Here is a 16,636-nt window from a genome sequence, read left to right on the forward strand (position 1 = left end):
GGAATATATAGAACGTATGATAAGCGTTTCGGATGATGTTGACGCGTTGGGTAGTCTGGGCAAGTTTTTTGGACTACTTACCCTGGCTAAAAATAAGCCAATTCTTATCAACGACTTTGATATTCTCTCACTCCTCAAATACTGCAGTGAGTGTGAACGTCCCACGACGATTTCTTTTGTAACACAGCTCCTGGCTCACGGCTGTGTCAAGAGCAAGGTAAACCTTTTTCGCACGTTTGATGTGTTGAATTTTATCCCTCTTTGTGCTGCAAGGATTTCAAACCCCCAAATCCGTGGACTATGGCTGTCATTAGAGCTCTAGGGAAACTGTGTTTCGAAGAAAATACGAGCGATGACATCAAGGAGGAATTTAGACGTATGTGCATTACTCTAAATATTACTAATGTAAGTAAAAAGTTCATTTGTAGAGGCCCAGACGCGTAGTTTTGAGGCTCAGCTTCATAATAATTAACTTACAAATTGTTATATCGTTGCTGAGTTTAGTTTGATTTTTTTCCAGATCTTTGACTGTAAACTCGAGCAGGAACTGCGCCAGAAGCTCGCTTGTTTTCGTTTAGAGGGTTTTAGTAGCATTTGGATTGAGGAAAGGATGCGTGATCTTAAAGATGCTGTTGAAGTGATTTCTAAAAAGCCTGACCAATCTTCAGCTGACTCTTTAGTGAATGTCGTGATGCAGAACTTGCTGTCTTTTACACAACGACCTGTGGAACATGGTTCACAATTAGACGCGTTCAGGACCGTTAATCTTGACGTTCTAAGAGCAATGAAGAAGCCAGATGCTTTTGGGGCCGATTTTACGAACGCGCGCATCGTGAAAAGTATACTCACAGGACCTGTAAAAACCCGCTTCAGCCTGGAAATCATTGACACGTTGACGCAGTCCCACATACTCGACATCAGACGACTGGACGAAGGCATCGTCCACGCCATGGACAGTGGAAAAAACGTGCCAATTGTCGACTTTGGCATACGACTTGTGCAACAGTACATTCTCGACTGGGAAAAATTGCTGGACAACGAAAAAGTTCTCTGCAGGACAATTAACAAACTCTACACCATCTATACCTCAGACAGCACACCACCTTCTAATGAGCTGTTAAAACTCGTCTGGCAACTAAAGAAAAATAAGTACCCTTATTTCCACGAACACCAGAGGCACTTTGAGGAAAAAATGCATATCTTGTTGAAAGCGTGGATTAGAGAATATCGTTCACTTGATTTTAATGAGGACCATTCCCTAACCATCTCTAATTTTATGAAAAATGTAAGTAAACAAAAACCATTTCATTAGAGTGGTCAAAGCAAGAGAGTACTGTCTTCATTTTCAAACTATGAAAAATTCTTGGCTACGCACCTTGACTTTTTTAATCCTCCTCATTATAAGAATTATTACAAGGTTTAATTATAAGTGTTTTTATTTACGTATTTTACAGAAGAAAGTGTTTGAATTTCTTCAGACCGATGAGCAAATCAGACAATTTTGTTTTTATGGCATTCAGATGTGCGTGAAACAATATTGCTATATCTGCAAACACAACGATAGTAATTCCACAACGTCTTGCAACAACTGCTGCCACGTAATAGACGCATTTACTCTATTGGTCGCATTACTAACAGAACGCAAGAGTGATTTCACTGCCAGCTTGAATCTTTATCAAAATGTACTATACTTATATTACATGTCTTGAGATGACTATATTTCCTACTTTTTTCTGCAGATCTTTGATACGCAATGTTGCGCTTTGCTACAGCATAAAAAGTTAGGCAGTGGAATTAACCAATGGCCATACCAACGCATCCTCGGCAACCTCTTTTCGCTTATCAGCAACAATCACACATCAAAGCTTGTCAAAAGAGAGATTGCATTGGTGTTGTACGACACACTGCGTACTTTGCGACCGTCACAAGTTTCGATTTTCACGTCAGCGTGGGTTAAAAAGGTATCAAATGAAAGTTTAATGAAAAGTTTGCTCATCACTCGCGCGGATTTGGTAATTAACTGAATAACTTTCTGTACGTATTGGGTAAAATAAGTTTTTCTTTCCTATAGTATTGGAGTTATTACGCTCAGCTGTTGATTGATGCATTCGAATTCCTGGAAAAAACATTCGTTTGGAACAAGGACATCCCTAAATTAGTCGGCCATTTCTTTCTGGAGATAATGAAAGTGTTGAGGTTGCTGAATGAATCGTACCCTGAATTCTTTCAAAAGCTCAACAGCAATGATTACGGCATTCCATCTAACGGTGTTCAGGTTAGTCCAAATTTCATTAAATTTGTTCCTTTTTAGTCTAACTATTGTTCTAAACAGATGATTTACATGGTCGTGTCTCGAGGTAACAGCCAACCACACTGAAAAAACATGATTTCTATTTCAAATTAACAAATTTCTAATAATATTTAATAAAGCATTTTACAGCCTTTTTTATTAAACTTAAATTAGAATTTGATTACTGGTAACTTCCTCGCAGCCGCAGTAGTGGAATAGCGGCTGTCTGTCGCATTTTCATGACATCAACTTTGCGCCAAGCCAAAATCTGATAAAAACGTCAATAAGCGTAAAATATTTAAAACCAAAGAGCCATCTGTTTTAGAGCTTCCCGCTAAATGGGTTGATTTTTCTGCACAAAATAATGTGCAATAAATATTCGAGCTTATCAGTCATATTGCCAGGGAGCAATAAAAAAAGCATTAATAATAAAAACATCATCTTTATGAGCAGAAGCGCGGGGATAATTTTTATTATTCGGCAATTTTATGTCTCGTGTAAATACCTTTTCCGCGTATTTCCGTTCATCATCTCGTCGGCTTTTTATACGTCCAAGAGAAGGAACAGCAGGTTTCCTCTCATCCGCCCCGAGGAGAAAAATTAATCTAGCAAATTGGTACTTTTATCTGCTGTGCTTTCATTGCGCGTCGGCCGCGAGATAAAAGTAAAAGAGAAGACATTGCGACTAATTCCAATAATAAAAAGAGAAGCGACAATAAAACAGCGGCTTCTCATAAAAATGCATATAAGACGCGCTGCGGTAGCGAAGAGGCCGCGCCGCTTTTTTATTGTGATGCAGATTACACACCTTATTACCCTCGGCCAAATAGAAACACTTAAAAATATCGCGCGCGCGTCGCCTTTTTATTAATACTAACATGTGCGTGGCAATTTAAAAATTTGACTGCCACGCCTGATTGTAAAAAAAGCAGCAACGCGGACAGTGAGTGCGAGACGAGAGTGAACAAGGGAGCGCATAGCAAAGTGGCGTGGGTAGGGGAAATTAAAAAATTACGGGGGTGGCAGGCTGGCTGCTCCTCGCTGGATAAGAGCGCGGGGTGATTTTTTATTGTTGTGCATATTATGAGCGTAACATTATACTCTCCTGTCTGCACGCTAATCTGCAAAGCGTCCATTTCTGCTGATGTCAAGCAAGTTGACGCGTCACCAATCTGCCAGAAAAGCGAGTGTTGTGTTCTAATTATATTTTAGCAATCAATTTAGTTTCTTTTCAGCTCCATACGCGTATTATTTTGGATAATTTTGGGGGACGAGGGTAGATGTCTCAAATTGTGAAACTTATTCTGAGCCGGAATGCCACAACACAGAATTGCCAATAGCATTGCGAAATATTCTCATTGGATTGTTTATTTTTATTCAGGCTGTTCATCTGTCGATGGTTGTAATAACTGCCTTGTATGATGCAACTGGGTTCCCACCGCTCCTTATATTTACGTTCACCACATTTTTGTTGAATTAAATTTTTTAACAAAAAATGGCTTTTGATTTTGTTCGTGAGTATCTGAGGTGGCTACCAAAATAACCACTTTCATAGTTTACACCTTACTGAATGAACACAAAAACCGCCAGTTTCCCATCTTAATTTACACTTTCGGTGTCATGTCCCACTTGACGTAATATGAATAGCGAAGTAATTACATGTTGCAACCCCCTTAATTACGCATCTTCGCTTTCCTTACTTCCCACTGCGGTGCAGTTGTGTCGCTTAATTGTCACCCTCGCCAAAAGAAATTCTTTTCTTACCTCACACGGCGTGTGCCTTCGTAACGAACACACTTTATGCATTGCATGATAAGCGCATAATTAGGACGGCAGAGGAAGGAACGCGGGTGAGTTAAGAAGGAGCGCGGATAATGAGAGCAACGGGACGGGCCAATAACACAATAAGTGCGCTATGAATGTCGTTAATGACCAAACAAAGGCACGTGCGCGGCTTGCTCGAGTGGTGAAGACGTCGACTGACTCACCCTGCCGCACATAACGCCCCTTGACGCGCACAGATCGCCCGCATGCCAATTCAAAATATTGTTTTACAATCCGCGCGCGAGCAAACATAATAATCATCGTAGTCGAATGCTTGCCAAGGGCGAAGGAGCACGAGAGAGGGATCAGTGCTGGAGAGATTGTGAGAGTGATTTCTGAATTGCATGCGTAATCACCCCGACGCGAGAATTATTTATTTAATTGAAGCAGCGGTGCGGAGATTAGGGGATTAGCAGGCGAAAATGCAGTGCGGGCCCACTCAGTTTATTATTTTTCCGCGGCTTCAAACAAACTCGCTCTTCTAACTGTAGTTAAAATAAATAAACAGCACTTTAAAGCAGGTGTGTTTTATTTCTAACGAGGGTAACATACAATTCAACCTTGTAAATTAACCGTTTAATGCACCGATAAATTCAATCAATTTTCCTGTTCAAAGTTTTTACTGTTACTTCTTCATTGTTAAATTCTTTGTATAAACGTTTTTATTCAGATAAATATGTCCTCGGTAGTATAGTGGTTAGTATCCCCGCCTGTCACGCGGGAGACCGGGGTTCGATTCCCCGCCGGGGAGACTTTTTACTTAACATAACCAAATCAGCAGTTCTATAAAATTATTTAGTTTCGTTTAGTCCACTTCCTTCTCATTATTCATTGAAAGTGTTCGTAATTTTTTTCTTAATTCTTAGCTTCAAATATTTTGAGCAATCAAACAAAAGACACAACACAAAAAAAATAATTTTCACTCTCTTTTCCGATCACTGTCAAATCCCTAATTTAATAAAGCAATTTACTCGACATATATATGAAGTGCAGGTTTCTTTTTAAATGCAAAGAATTATTAGATTACTAGAAGTTAAAAATGTTCGTTTGCTCTATTTATGAACAAAATCCCATTTATATCTCCACAGTTGTGTTTTTCTGTGATATACGTCAACAGAATTTGTATTTTAATCGTATTATAAAGGCTGTAGGATTATTGTGTTGAATTTATATTAATTTGTATTACTATTTTTATGATTTTTATCCAAAATTTGTTTATGGAATGAAAAAGTAAGTTTTTTGAGCAACGAAAATGAAGTCCGTTTCTTTCATGGAACAACCATGCAACCTCGAATTGGTTTAGATCTTAACTAAGATTAAAAAATAATATCTTGTGGAAAATTCTAATAGATCTAATTTAAAAATTAAAATATCGCAGTCCCGAAGGTCATGTCAAAGATAAAAATAGCGCTTCATGCCTATTCAGAGTTTTGCAGTGCACACAATTATTCACAGTAATCAAAACAAAGAAACCTCAACATTGTACTATTTTTCTTACTACAACGCACCATCTGCATTTTTATTTTTACCCCTTGCCGCGCAGCACAGAGACAGGCAGGCTGCATTTCGCCATAAAATGCAGTAAAGTCCGCGCGCTCAGCAGCCGTCGGAAAAGCATGCATTTCACTGTTTGACGCTAATAGCTTTTATTCTTTAGGCCGCGCACCTGGCCTGCCCCGCGAGGAAAGCTTGAATGGAGCGACTCTGACCCACATTAGAAGTTTGTTTTGACCGTGGTCGGAGGAGGAATGCGTTAAAAGTGCTCCGCCTCCTCCAAGGCGCGCACTTCATTATCGTCGTTTAAAAAGCTGCAGTTTGATTCTAATTAAGGGGTTGATTCAACTACCGAAATTAATTACCGCGCGCACCCCGCCAGCAAGAGGCAGCGGGGGGAGGAATGGAGGGAGGGGTGGCACCCCTGCGCGTCCCCGATCGCCCCTTCCACCAGAGGCTGTCGGCGTCCCTGCGTTTTTTAAATACAACAGGGTGCGTGACGGCCGAGTCACTCGCTCTTCTGCTCTCGTGTGCACCGCTTCGTGCCGCTCTCCCTCCGCATCTGTTCTCTCACGTGCACTTCGATTCGATTCGTGTACTGTGTCACACACGTCATGGCAATTCCTGTGGATACGAACACCGAGCTGCTCGAGGAGCAGTACCGCCGCCTCGAAAGGATTCTCTACGAGTTGTACCTGGTTTTGAGGGCCCTGATGGAACCTCAAGTTCAGACCCCGGCACTTCCAAACCATCAGGGATCACCAAGAGGTAGGTGTTTTAATTTTTTTTAAAATCAATTATCAAATAATTTGTTTGCATTAATTCCATTTAAAATAAGTTTGTTATTATTTCCATTCAATTTATTTTTAATTTTTTTATTGTAAAAATTATCACCCTGGAATTTTCGCAAAAACCATTGCAATAGAAAATAGTCCAAATTTAAAGATTTTACTCTCATCCTCTGAATCATGAGAAAAGCCGAATGTTCGTCACATATTGGAAGTCAATCTAAATTAAAATCCTTTGTTTATGTTTTGTCCAGGTGGCTCAGGTGGCGGATCCCGTCGTAGCAGACGTCGACCTCATTCGTCCCGCGGTCGCCGTTTTTCTCCCAGTGGCTCAACCGGCTCCAACCAGCAGAGTGGCTCGCAGAACCCCCCGCCCCCGCCGCCTCCAACCTCTGGCAACCAAGCGGCCACCACTGTGCTCCTCAACCTTGCCAACCGCGGACATCTGGGAAACCAACCCTTCCTCCAGAAGCAATCTTCACCGTGCACTAAAAACGTGGAGAGTTCAGTGGAGTGGGGAACAGTCGGATTTGAACTGAAAAACATCGCTAACTCGATCAACGCCGGCGAAAAGAGCCAGGTACTGATTTGATTAAATTAACCTTTTTTATCGTTTTTAATTTCATTTGGTTGGCTTTGAATTGTTCTTTAAAAAATCCCTTGAACGAGTCAATTTTTATCTAACTCATTTGCTTTCTATGTGTTACAGGGTCTTTCACCCCTCATGCCGAGTTCCCAAAACAAGACTCCCTCCTCATCAGGGTCGAGCCTGAAATTGGTGACTCTCGCCCTGTCGCTCATGCTGAGCCGGAACTGGTCGTTGGACTGAATCAGTTTTCAGACAATCTGCGAATGTACATAAAAAGACTTATGGGGCGCTCAGCTGACACCGCAGTGTTCATGTTCCTCGGGGGAGGGAAATTTTGTAATTTAATATTTGTGAAACTCGCAACTGGTGGACCAGAATTAATTTTCTACATAATCTACCAAATCTTTTGATTAGGAATGTTAAAAATAGATTTTACATGTTCACTCGGTTCTTTCATGGTCTGATGTAACGCGAAAACGCCATTTCAACTACTTTGTACAAAGTTGCTATTAAATTTGTATGAAAAAAAATAATTGAGAGTAAATTATAATATATCGTGTGAAAAAATTTGCTGTTTTATTGACGCGTTAGTTTTCATGTCTAAAACCCCAACACTTTGACTGCATGTTATTTAATTATAAAATTTCGGAAGTGGTTTTTCTGCAAAATTTAAAACAATTTGAATAAGTTATATTTTCCCCTTTAATTGATTTTAACTTGTTGAATCTTCGAAATAGAGTGGATATTTAATGACGAAAATTTAAATAATATAAAAATAAGTGCTAGGAAAATAATATAAATAAATTCCAACAAAGTTTTGCATTGTAATTTTATAAAATAGAAATAAACGCACTAAGCGTACAAAAGGTACAAATATTACATGGTTTTAAGTTTACCACAGTTTGAAAGATTTTCTCTGAGTCATTGTTCTTGCAAGACATTTTTGCAAGTGGTATTTATCACTCAAATTTATTTATATCCGAGCACAATTTTTCAAACCATTTTAAATGACAAGGAACAAGGATCTGACCGATTCAAGCGTGGTTTTCACCCACTTTCCACAGTTTATTAGTGGGTAAGAACTGTATATTCTTCACTTGCTCCTACTTGGCTTTCGGAGCGGAGAGGCATCATCGGCATTACCATCAAACACAACCTCCTGGACCACTCTTGAAAGGAAAACAACCCATTTAGCACAACTACGATGGTCAAGAGGTAATATGACACTATCCTCAATTGCAAAATTAGCCACAGCTATACAACAGTTATTTTAAATAATATTTTTCACATATCGCTGGATTTTTTTCCGAAATTTCTTGGTTCATTTTTTTCTCTTTAGATTTTTATTTTGCGTAAAAATCGGGGGGGCCTGGGATTCTTCTGGTGGGTGTGTATTACTTGATTCCTATATCCGGTCATAAGGTTTTGAAAAACGAAACAGAGGTTTGAATGAAATTTGATGTTGTGTTAAGTCAAAATCCAGATGCCTGTGCATTTCGAATTCAACGTCATTTCTTTTTTACAACTAAGCGTATAAAAGATGAAAATCAAATTTCAAGATAAAAATTCGCACTTTTATGATCGTGTGTCCATATTTTGCAGTAAAACACGGCACATTCGCGAGCAGACAACGTGCTATTATTTATGGTTATCTACCAGTATGAGTCTGCATCATGCAATTCGCAATTACAATAAAAGCGCAACTACTTCATAAAATCGGTGTCGCGCACTGCCAGTGGCAGAGTGTCAATTTTTATTATTCAGATTCGAAGGGACCGGGTGTGTTTTCGTCTCGCGTTTGATGACCGCGAGCGTAAAAACGACCGTAAAAATAAAGAGCGAGCACTTAGGATAATGCACACAGCACGCGCACTTTACTGTCCACCGCTATTTTATCTTTTTAGGTGAATATATGGGCGAGTTGGAGCGAGCCGCTCGCATTCATAAGAAAATTGAAATGTTATCCCGAACGGCCGGCAGTAGATGAATCAGAGGAAGTGTGCGACGGCGGCAGCGGTGCGGCCGACATAAAATTTTATGCCTAGGGGCAGTAAAAATATTGAGTGGCAAGTGCTCCGCGAAGGAGAGGATTTTATTTAGAATTCAAGCAGCATGCAAAATCGAATCTCGGCTGATTGCGGATTGTTTACGAGGAGAGAGCAGAGAAAGATGCAGTTTTTATACTCGTCGCCGAGGGGTCAGCTTTGATGGTCAGGGGGATGAAATTTTCTCTTATCTACGGACAAATAGAGAGTTGCGAATCGCAGTAGCATCGGGGTCTTTTTAAACTCATTATTTTTTCACAAAATATGATCAAAAGGGGCTGACAAAACGATCAGGCCGTAAAGTAGAATTTTGATACGCGCACACGCCAGTCGACGGCAGCTGGGATGAGACGCCGCTTTGTTTGAGCCAAAAGACTCCCCTGCCAGTCTAGTTTGCGGCGAATAAAGTATATTTTTCATTGGCACGAGCAGTCGATTTCGAAGTCATTAATGAAGCGTCAAGCAATCATCGGCATTTTTTGCTGCTGACAAAAAGTGGCGTGCTCACTTTGTGTCGAATCACGCTCGGGCGGTGAGACGTGTGCGACTGTGTATTTGTGCAAATCAATTACATCTCTAGACTTATTGTGTTCGATCCGCGTGACAGCTTGCTTTCGGGTTAAACTGTAGCCAAACCATCATTACTGAAAAAGTGGTCGTAAATTAAATAAATATAAATAATTTTTACAAAATTTGAAGCTCATTCAAATAATTTCAAAGTAGTCATTTTTACTAACAAATGTCAATCATATTTTGATGCCAAAAAATAAACTTAAAAAGTTTATATAAATATTTTTCTTGGTCCTCTCAGACCATTAGAGATATTGTTTTGTGTTCCAGACCGCAGGAGTTAGTTAGGCAATTTGTTAAGCAGCTGTGTAGCAAGCGGCTGCCTAGCCTCACTGTGTACAACTGACCAATTAAACCTGCCAAACGCAATAAACATTATGCAAAATTTATGGATTTTGCATTACAAAGGTAAAAATCGGACAATGGCACGAAAACGATGTTTTCATTCAACGCATTTTCACGCATAATGCAACAAGCGAGGTGACAAAATCGGAGTCATGCACCGTGACCACTTCATAATGGCACGCGGTCAGCAAAAAAGGCGACTTTCCTAAAAAAAAGCAAGCATGGAATTTGTCCATACACACAAACACGCGTTTTTTAGTCAAATAAGGGAGATGCTGTGTGGGGTCGAGTCAAATGTGTGATACCTTCTCCCCCAGGAGTCATTTATATCTACACACACGCGCGGCCGCCGCTGGTGTCAATGCGAGCTATAGGCCAGCCAGCAGCTTTTTTGCGTTGACTATTGAGGGTCCGAAACATGACAATAAATAACTAACAGCAGCTTGCTTGTGAAACATGGAAATATTTGCGTAAAATGCGTGCACGTGGCGACGTAATGGCCGTGCGGCGGGCGGCGGAGGGCCATCGGGCCACCCTTAATGAGGCCGCCGGCACACGCTTAATTTGCGTCTCATTCAATAAACATGCGATTTGTTTGCGGCGTCCCCCGCACTTTTGATTTGATTTTTCGTCGTCCTCGGCAGGAATTCGAACCAGTTGATGCATCTGCCAAGCTGGGTTGGCGGCAAATCGAGCGGAATGCAGGATTTTTTCGTTTAATTTATTCGGCCGGCTGGCGTCGGAGGAATCTCTGCTTTATTGCGGCATAACGCTGATTTATATCCCTTCTGGCCGTACATGCAATGAACGGGGGTCGCTGCAATTTCTTACGTCGCTTTGATTAATGGCTTATTTGTGGACCTGCTTCTTGAATTTTGTTCGGTAGATTTAATCTAGTTTATGGATTTTCTGTTTTAGGTCTCGCTTCCCGAAGCCAGAAACGCGAATGTCTACTGAGACGTGCAATCCGAACATTTAACTGAGTCGGCCAAAACTAAGCTCATGAATTACAACCAGTATTTGAAGTCAACTTATTTAAAATAGTGATTAATGCACAGTTAAAAAGTTTTCAAATGCATTTCATCTGAAATTTGTAAGTCAGTGATTCGGTGAGTGCCTTCTTAAGAGTTTATTAAATAGTTTTGATTAAGTTAGATTTGATAAAAATTTGAGTCTCAATATTGCACGCCTAATTAAAAAAATATGCTGATGAGATAAAGCCTTTGTTGCAATCTTTTTCAGATATAAAACACTAAATGTGCAGAACAATTTTAAATCTGTGATTTAAAATTGACTTCTAAACCTTTTCTTAATTTTCTTATAATTTACAAATAAGCTAAAACCTTAACGGTACGCTTTTTGATGTTGCTTATTTGGTTAGAACCGTATTAAGGGTTTAAATACCAAAGGTAGATGATAATTTTAACCTTAAGGCTGCCATGTTACTAAGCAAGTGGTAAACAAAGAGCAGCTAGTGCATTGTGACGTCATCTCACTACTCACAATATAAGGGTGGAAAAACCAGGATATACGTCATCTGGTCCCGTGAATTGTTGAGACGCTGGTTTGATTTTTTGCCTGAGTTTTCTGACAAGTTAAATGTCCCCAAGACTTTCAGATTAATGGAAGTGTTGTGCTTTACTTGAATTACATGACGTCGTATTGTCCGATATATAGTCAGAAGCAGCAGTTAGTTCTGAAAATTCCTACAGCAATCATGTAGATCATTTTATTTGCCAATTAACATTGATTAAAACCCAAAAATCTGAAATGAAGTCTTGTCATTTGGAACAGTTAAATTGCAGTTAAAAAATAAGACCATATCGGGTGAATACTTTGAAAGCAGTTGTTAAAAATTCATGACTGTCCAGTTCACAACATTATGAAAAACAAGAGTCCGACTGAATGAAAAGCCAATAACAATTAGATGCACATACAAAGATCGGACGCGCGGAGAGCGTAAAAAAGCCATCATGATTAATGTCCACAAGCCGGGGTCATTCTGCATGCAGGACCAAGCACACACATATCAAATTATCCGAAGCGTGCAAACAAGAGAGTGATCATGTGACGATGATTTGTTCGAACGCGCGCGCTCTCCATAAATACACTCGTCTCGATGCGCGTTTGTATCTCGTTGGATTGGTCACGCGGCGGCCCCTGCACTCGATTTGCTCCCTTATATGCAGTGGCCGTGCATAATTTTATGACTTATGGGCGGCCAGATGTGCGGTGACGAGACTGACCCCCAAAATCACATCATCGCCAGGTCAGCGGCGACGCTTTTTTCGTCCTTGTCCACCGCAAGTGCAAATGACGCAGACCAGCATCATCATCCCTCGTCAGCATCACCCCTGTGCAATTTTTACCCCACGGCCGGGCGGCTTTAAATGGCCGATGTGTTTGCAGGTGTGTGCAGTCGGAATGGCAACAGATGCTGGCTCGAGTTGTTTTTTGATCCCGTAAGAGGATTACGATATGAATATGTACTCACCGCGAGTCCGTGCGTTTTGTTCTCGATTAATAAACTTCCGCGAACTCGCCCCCTCAATGCCAATGTTGCCGCTCGGCTGGCTGATGTGAAACCCGCCCGGGTCATCTCGCTTTTTTACCTCCTGCGTTTACGCCTAATTATTACGAATATTGACGGCCGCCACAATAGGTGCAGCATGCAAATCGCATCATCGTCATTATGTGATTACACCGCGTCGACGTTTTTTATTCATTGAGAGCGCAAAAAATCCCTGCTGCCTACTCTGAGCCAATTTTACCGGAAAATTTTAGTAAAAAATGCGTAATGAGGAGAAATGGCAGGGGTGCACGTGAGGGGATGTCATCGATGCATCAAAAAGAGCCACATTTCAGGTTTTACGTGGAAACTGTTCAAATATTTAGCAGCCAAAAAACTTCTTACTTTTTTCGCATGGTCTGTTGAACAAAATAATTTTCCTGTCGTATTATCATTGTTTGCTCAACAAGCCAATTACGGAAAGATGAAAACAAGCCAACAAAGAAACCGTCCAAGTCACGTTCTGGCCATCCATCTCTCGCATTCAAAATAATGAAACAGCATGTCAAAAAATTACCTCCCACCCGCATTGTTATTTCAAGAAGAGCAAAAAATAGGATGGTCAGAGTAAAAAGGAATCCGCTGCGTGGACCAAGATAAAGGAAACCCTGCAGGGACTATTACAGCTGGAGGCCGGCCGCAGCCGATAAGTCGCGGCCGCACACAAATAATGCAAAATAATGCATCACCCCCTGTTGAATTTTGATCGAAACCTGCTCGCCGCGGCGAGGGGATGCGCGCTTATGCCGAGTTTATCAGTCTGCAAGTATGTGTGCATGTGAGTAAGCTTGTTTTCCGCAAAGTGGATGTTATCAAAGTGAATTTGATATTCTTATTAGGAGCAGGCAGACAGCCCCTCGCCAACAGCATCAAAGGAGGCAGCCGCCGTGCTGAGCAAACAATCACAGACTCTCTCCATGTTTCTTATTGAATGTAAACTGAGACGACAGCTGAGCCAATTTGCGAGGAGAAAAAATCTTTTTCAGTTGCACCCAAAGCAAACAACACTCTTTTACTGCAGAAATGAAAAATGGACAGGCTTCTTTGAGGGGACGCTTGACGGCTAATTATGGCTTTTGGCGATTAATTGGGAATTTCCTCTGTACTTTTAATTTGCTAATGGTGATTCTGGGGGAAATTAATTTCCTGACACTTGATACTCACTTTAGGAGGCCAGTGGATTATTTTTCACTAAAAGAACCGAAAAATGGATTAAAAATATCGCAAGAGATTGGCCTTTACGCTTGCGTGCGTCTCAACGACTCTTTTCCTGTCGCTTTTTACAGCCAAAAAGCCTTTTTACCTGTCATATTTCACGAAAGGCTCGTAATTCTTTCGGCAATGACGCGCCGCGACGAGAGTGCCGCTTTGAGAAGAGCGAGAGTAATCATAAAAAAGATGTGCTCTTTGTTCGATTGAATAACCTCTTGAGAAGTCAACAAGTCGCGAACAATGCGGCCGGCCTAATGCAGTTTGGTCATAAAGTCCGATTCGCAGGAAAAGGGAATTATTGTTGCTCTCTTTATTTATCGCATCAGCAGACAGGGAGCGGGAGCGGAGGGAACAACAAAGGCCGGTAATGAATCCAAGGGCCACAATGAAATTTCATAAGTGGACGGAAACCGATCGGTTTGACCAAACGCTGGTCAATACGTATGAAATGAACAGCCGAGTACGCACTTCTGGGTACAAAAGTATATTATGCTTTGTGTCGCCGCCGACCGATGATTTGTGACTACCTCTTTTCATGATTTATTTGTAACTAAGAGTTTTAGAATTTTTTCTTAAGAAACAGAATGAAAATTTTCCATCTGTATTACTTTTTGATTGAACATTTATTTTTTTGTTTTTAGAATGGACAATGTATTTGTGAATTTTTTGCATTGAAGGAATCATATGGGACAGCAGCTGTTTCAATCCCTCAGGTCTCATGTCTCATGTCTCATCAGTACCACATTACCTGCAAAATAAAATTCACACACTGCATTTTGTTAAAGCTTCGGAGAATTCTCTATCACCAGTCGTTGAACACAATTGACTGCCAAGTCAATTGCTAGCATAAATAAAAAGAGATTGAGTGAAAATTCTGTTGTCACACACAAACATTCACTCTGAAAAAGTGACACACGCCAGAAAATTGCATATTGTCATTACAAGAAATAGCAAAATGTGGTATTTTATACTAGTGCTTCGTGGGTTAATAAAAAATACTACACAAACGTGCTAAAACTCATTTATTATATGTCACTTTGCAATCCATTAAAAATGCGTGGACTAAAAATGGTTTTTAAATTTGAGATATATTCAGATTCTGATGGGCCTCATTCCATTTATGAGAATTATTTTGATCGTATCTGTGGATCATGAAAAAATTGTATTTAGCACGTGCTGCGTTTGGATTGCTATTTATTATGCTGATTTGTACTTATTTATAGAATTGCTTTTAACCACGTCAATGAATTTTTATGAGATGACAACAATCGATCACATTCTACGCGCACATTCTGTTCTCCCCTTTCATTATCAATTACTCTATCAGCTGGCAAATTAATCGGAGCAGCTTATTCCGCCAAATGGTCGGAAAAGTTGCAGTCGTGTCGGCAAACACGGCACAAAGGACGCGAAAAGCAATTGCAGCGTCAAAAATTAGTTTTGTTATCCGTCAACGGAATCAACCCTTTTGGCTAATCTGCTTTTAGTTAAACCGCTCGAGTGGCAAATATACTTTTTCGAAATTTAAAGGCCGCACCGCGTATTAAAGGATTACCGCGGCGCAGATGCATTGATAGGCAGGCGAACGCATGGGGCAGGTCGACACGACTTTTGTCTTGTTCATTTGAATAAACTGATTACTGGTGCATGCAGAATGCTCTCGGTTTGATGAGTCCGCGCGGCACTTGACTCAGCAGATGTGCGCCCGAATCATCCATCCACCCCCTTGCGCGTCTGATGCTATTTTTTGCGCCGGCCTTTTAATATCACTCACGAAATAATACAATCCGAGATTTATTGTGCGTGGCGTGTTTTATGTGCGCGATTTAAGGTATTGCCCAGCAGCCAATGAGTACCGCGAGATAAAAAGCGAGAAAGAGATTTCTTTTCTGTCTTTTTGCACGTTTTACGATGAGAGCAGAAAGACGAGCGGCGGAGAGAGCAGTGCGGCCGTTCCGTTCGCGTATGCACATATATAATGATATAACAACAATGCCAAGCCCTCCTGCGCTCATTTCTAGGGAGGAATAGTATAAAAAAAGATATTGCACTCTGCCGAAGCAGGATCCTCGCTTTTATGCGCTGGTGCGAGAGCAAACAAAAACCGCTCTCGCACTGAATCAATGCAGATAAACTGGCGTGCGTGCATCTTTTACGACCATGCAGTGCGATTATTCAGATTATCGACGTGCGCCGTTTTACTGCCTGCTTTCTATATTAAATCGAAACGAGAAAAGAGATCGCCGAAATAATGTGACAATACCTAAACTATAAGACTGAACGCTGAACGCCATTCTCATTTAATTGCTGGCGTTAGACTTTTATTTCCTTAAATGTATCACAACATTTACATGTCATTTCTAATGGTCTAATTAAGAAATCTCGTGTGCCCTTCCTTAATTATCATAAAATTTTGTGGCTTTTATAGAGGATGTTTATTTTTTAATGAAATGTCCCTTTGTTCAATGAAATGACAAATCAACTCAACAGTGGGTAAAAGAAAAAAATACGACCAATTAAAATCTAGAATATACCATTTACCCACAAATATGCACAGCTTGACGTTTTTTGTGGCTAATTTCAGTTTTTGTGTCACACATCCTACTAAACGTTGTATGGCTTTGAGAGAATTCTCCACGTCAATGAATCAATCATTAAGAATGTTGGGAAAATAACGGTGCCTTCTGCGAAAGGGCAGACATCAACATGACATTGTAATAGGGAGACAAAAATAATACATAATTCAGCAGGTGGAGTGCTTCCCGCTTACACGCAAAAACTTTTAGGAGCAGATTAGCTGTGATTTAATTTTTGGTCTATGTTTTAAAAATATATATTAATAGCATTCCTGAACCCACAGTATAATCTCATATAGCTCTGTTTAATTTGGTACTCACAATGCTCTTGAAT

The 16,636-nt window shown here is 40.5% G+C and overlaps 1 protein-coding gene, 1 long non-coding RNA gene and 1 other non-coding gene across 3 annotated transcripts; all 3 read left to right on the forward strand.

Annotated features, from left to right (window-relative positions):
* The first annotated feature begins 1,460 nt into the window (after positions 1 to 1,460).
* Positions 1,461 to 2,358, forward strand: LOC135939976 (uncharacterized). Its single transcript, XR_010574804.1, has 3 exons — positions 1,461 to 1,682; positions 1,740 to 2,275; positions 2,333 to 2,358. It is a non-coding gene; the product is annotated as an uncharacterized LOC135939976 (long non-coding RNA).
* Positions 2,359 to 4,793: 2,435 nt separating this feature from the next.
* TRNAD-GUC (transfer RNA aspartic acid (anticodon GUC)) lies at positions 4,794 to 4,865 on the forward strand. The gene has a single exon. It is a non-coding gene; the product is annotated as a tRNA-Asp (tRNA).
* A 920-nt stretch (positions 4,866 to 5,785) lies between these two features.
* LOC135939598 (uncharacterized) lies at positions 5,786 to 7,539 on the forward strand. Its single transcript, XM_065484066.1, has 3 exons — positions 5,786 to 6,376; positions 6,651 to 6,976; positions 7,106 to 7,539. Exons 1-3 carry the CDS (start codon positions 6,223 to 6,225, stop codon positions 7,223 to 7,225), a joined length of 600 nt encoding a protein of 199 aa, XP_065340138.1. The 5' UTR covers positions 5,786 to 6,222; the 3' UTR covers positions 7,226 to 7,539.
* Positions 7,540 to 16,636: the final 9,097 nt, after the last annotated feature.

This window comes from Cloeon dipterum, chromosome 3, assembly GCF_949628265.1.
Source record: "Cloeon dipterum chromosome 3, ieCloDipt1.1, whole genome shotgun sequence".
NCBI lineage: Eukaryota > Metazoa > Arthropoda > Insecta > Ephemeroptera > Baetidae > Cloeon > Cloeon dipterum.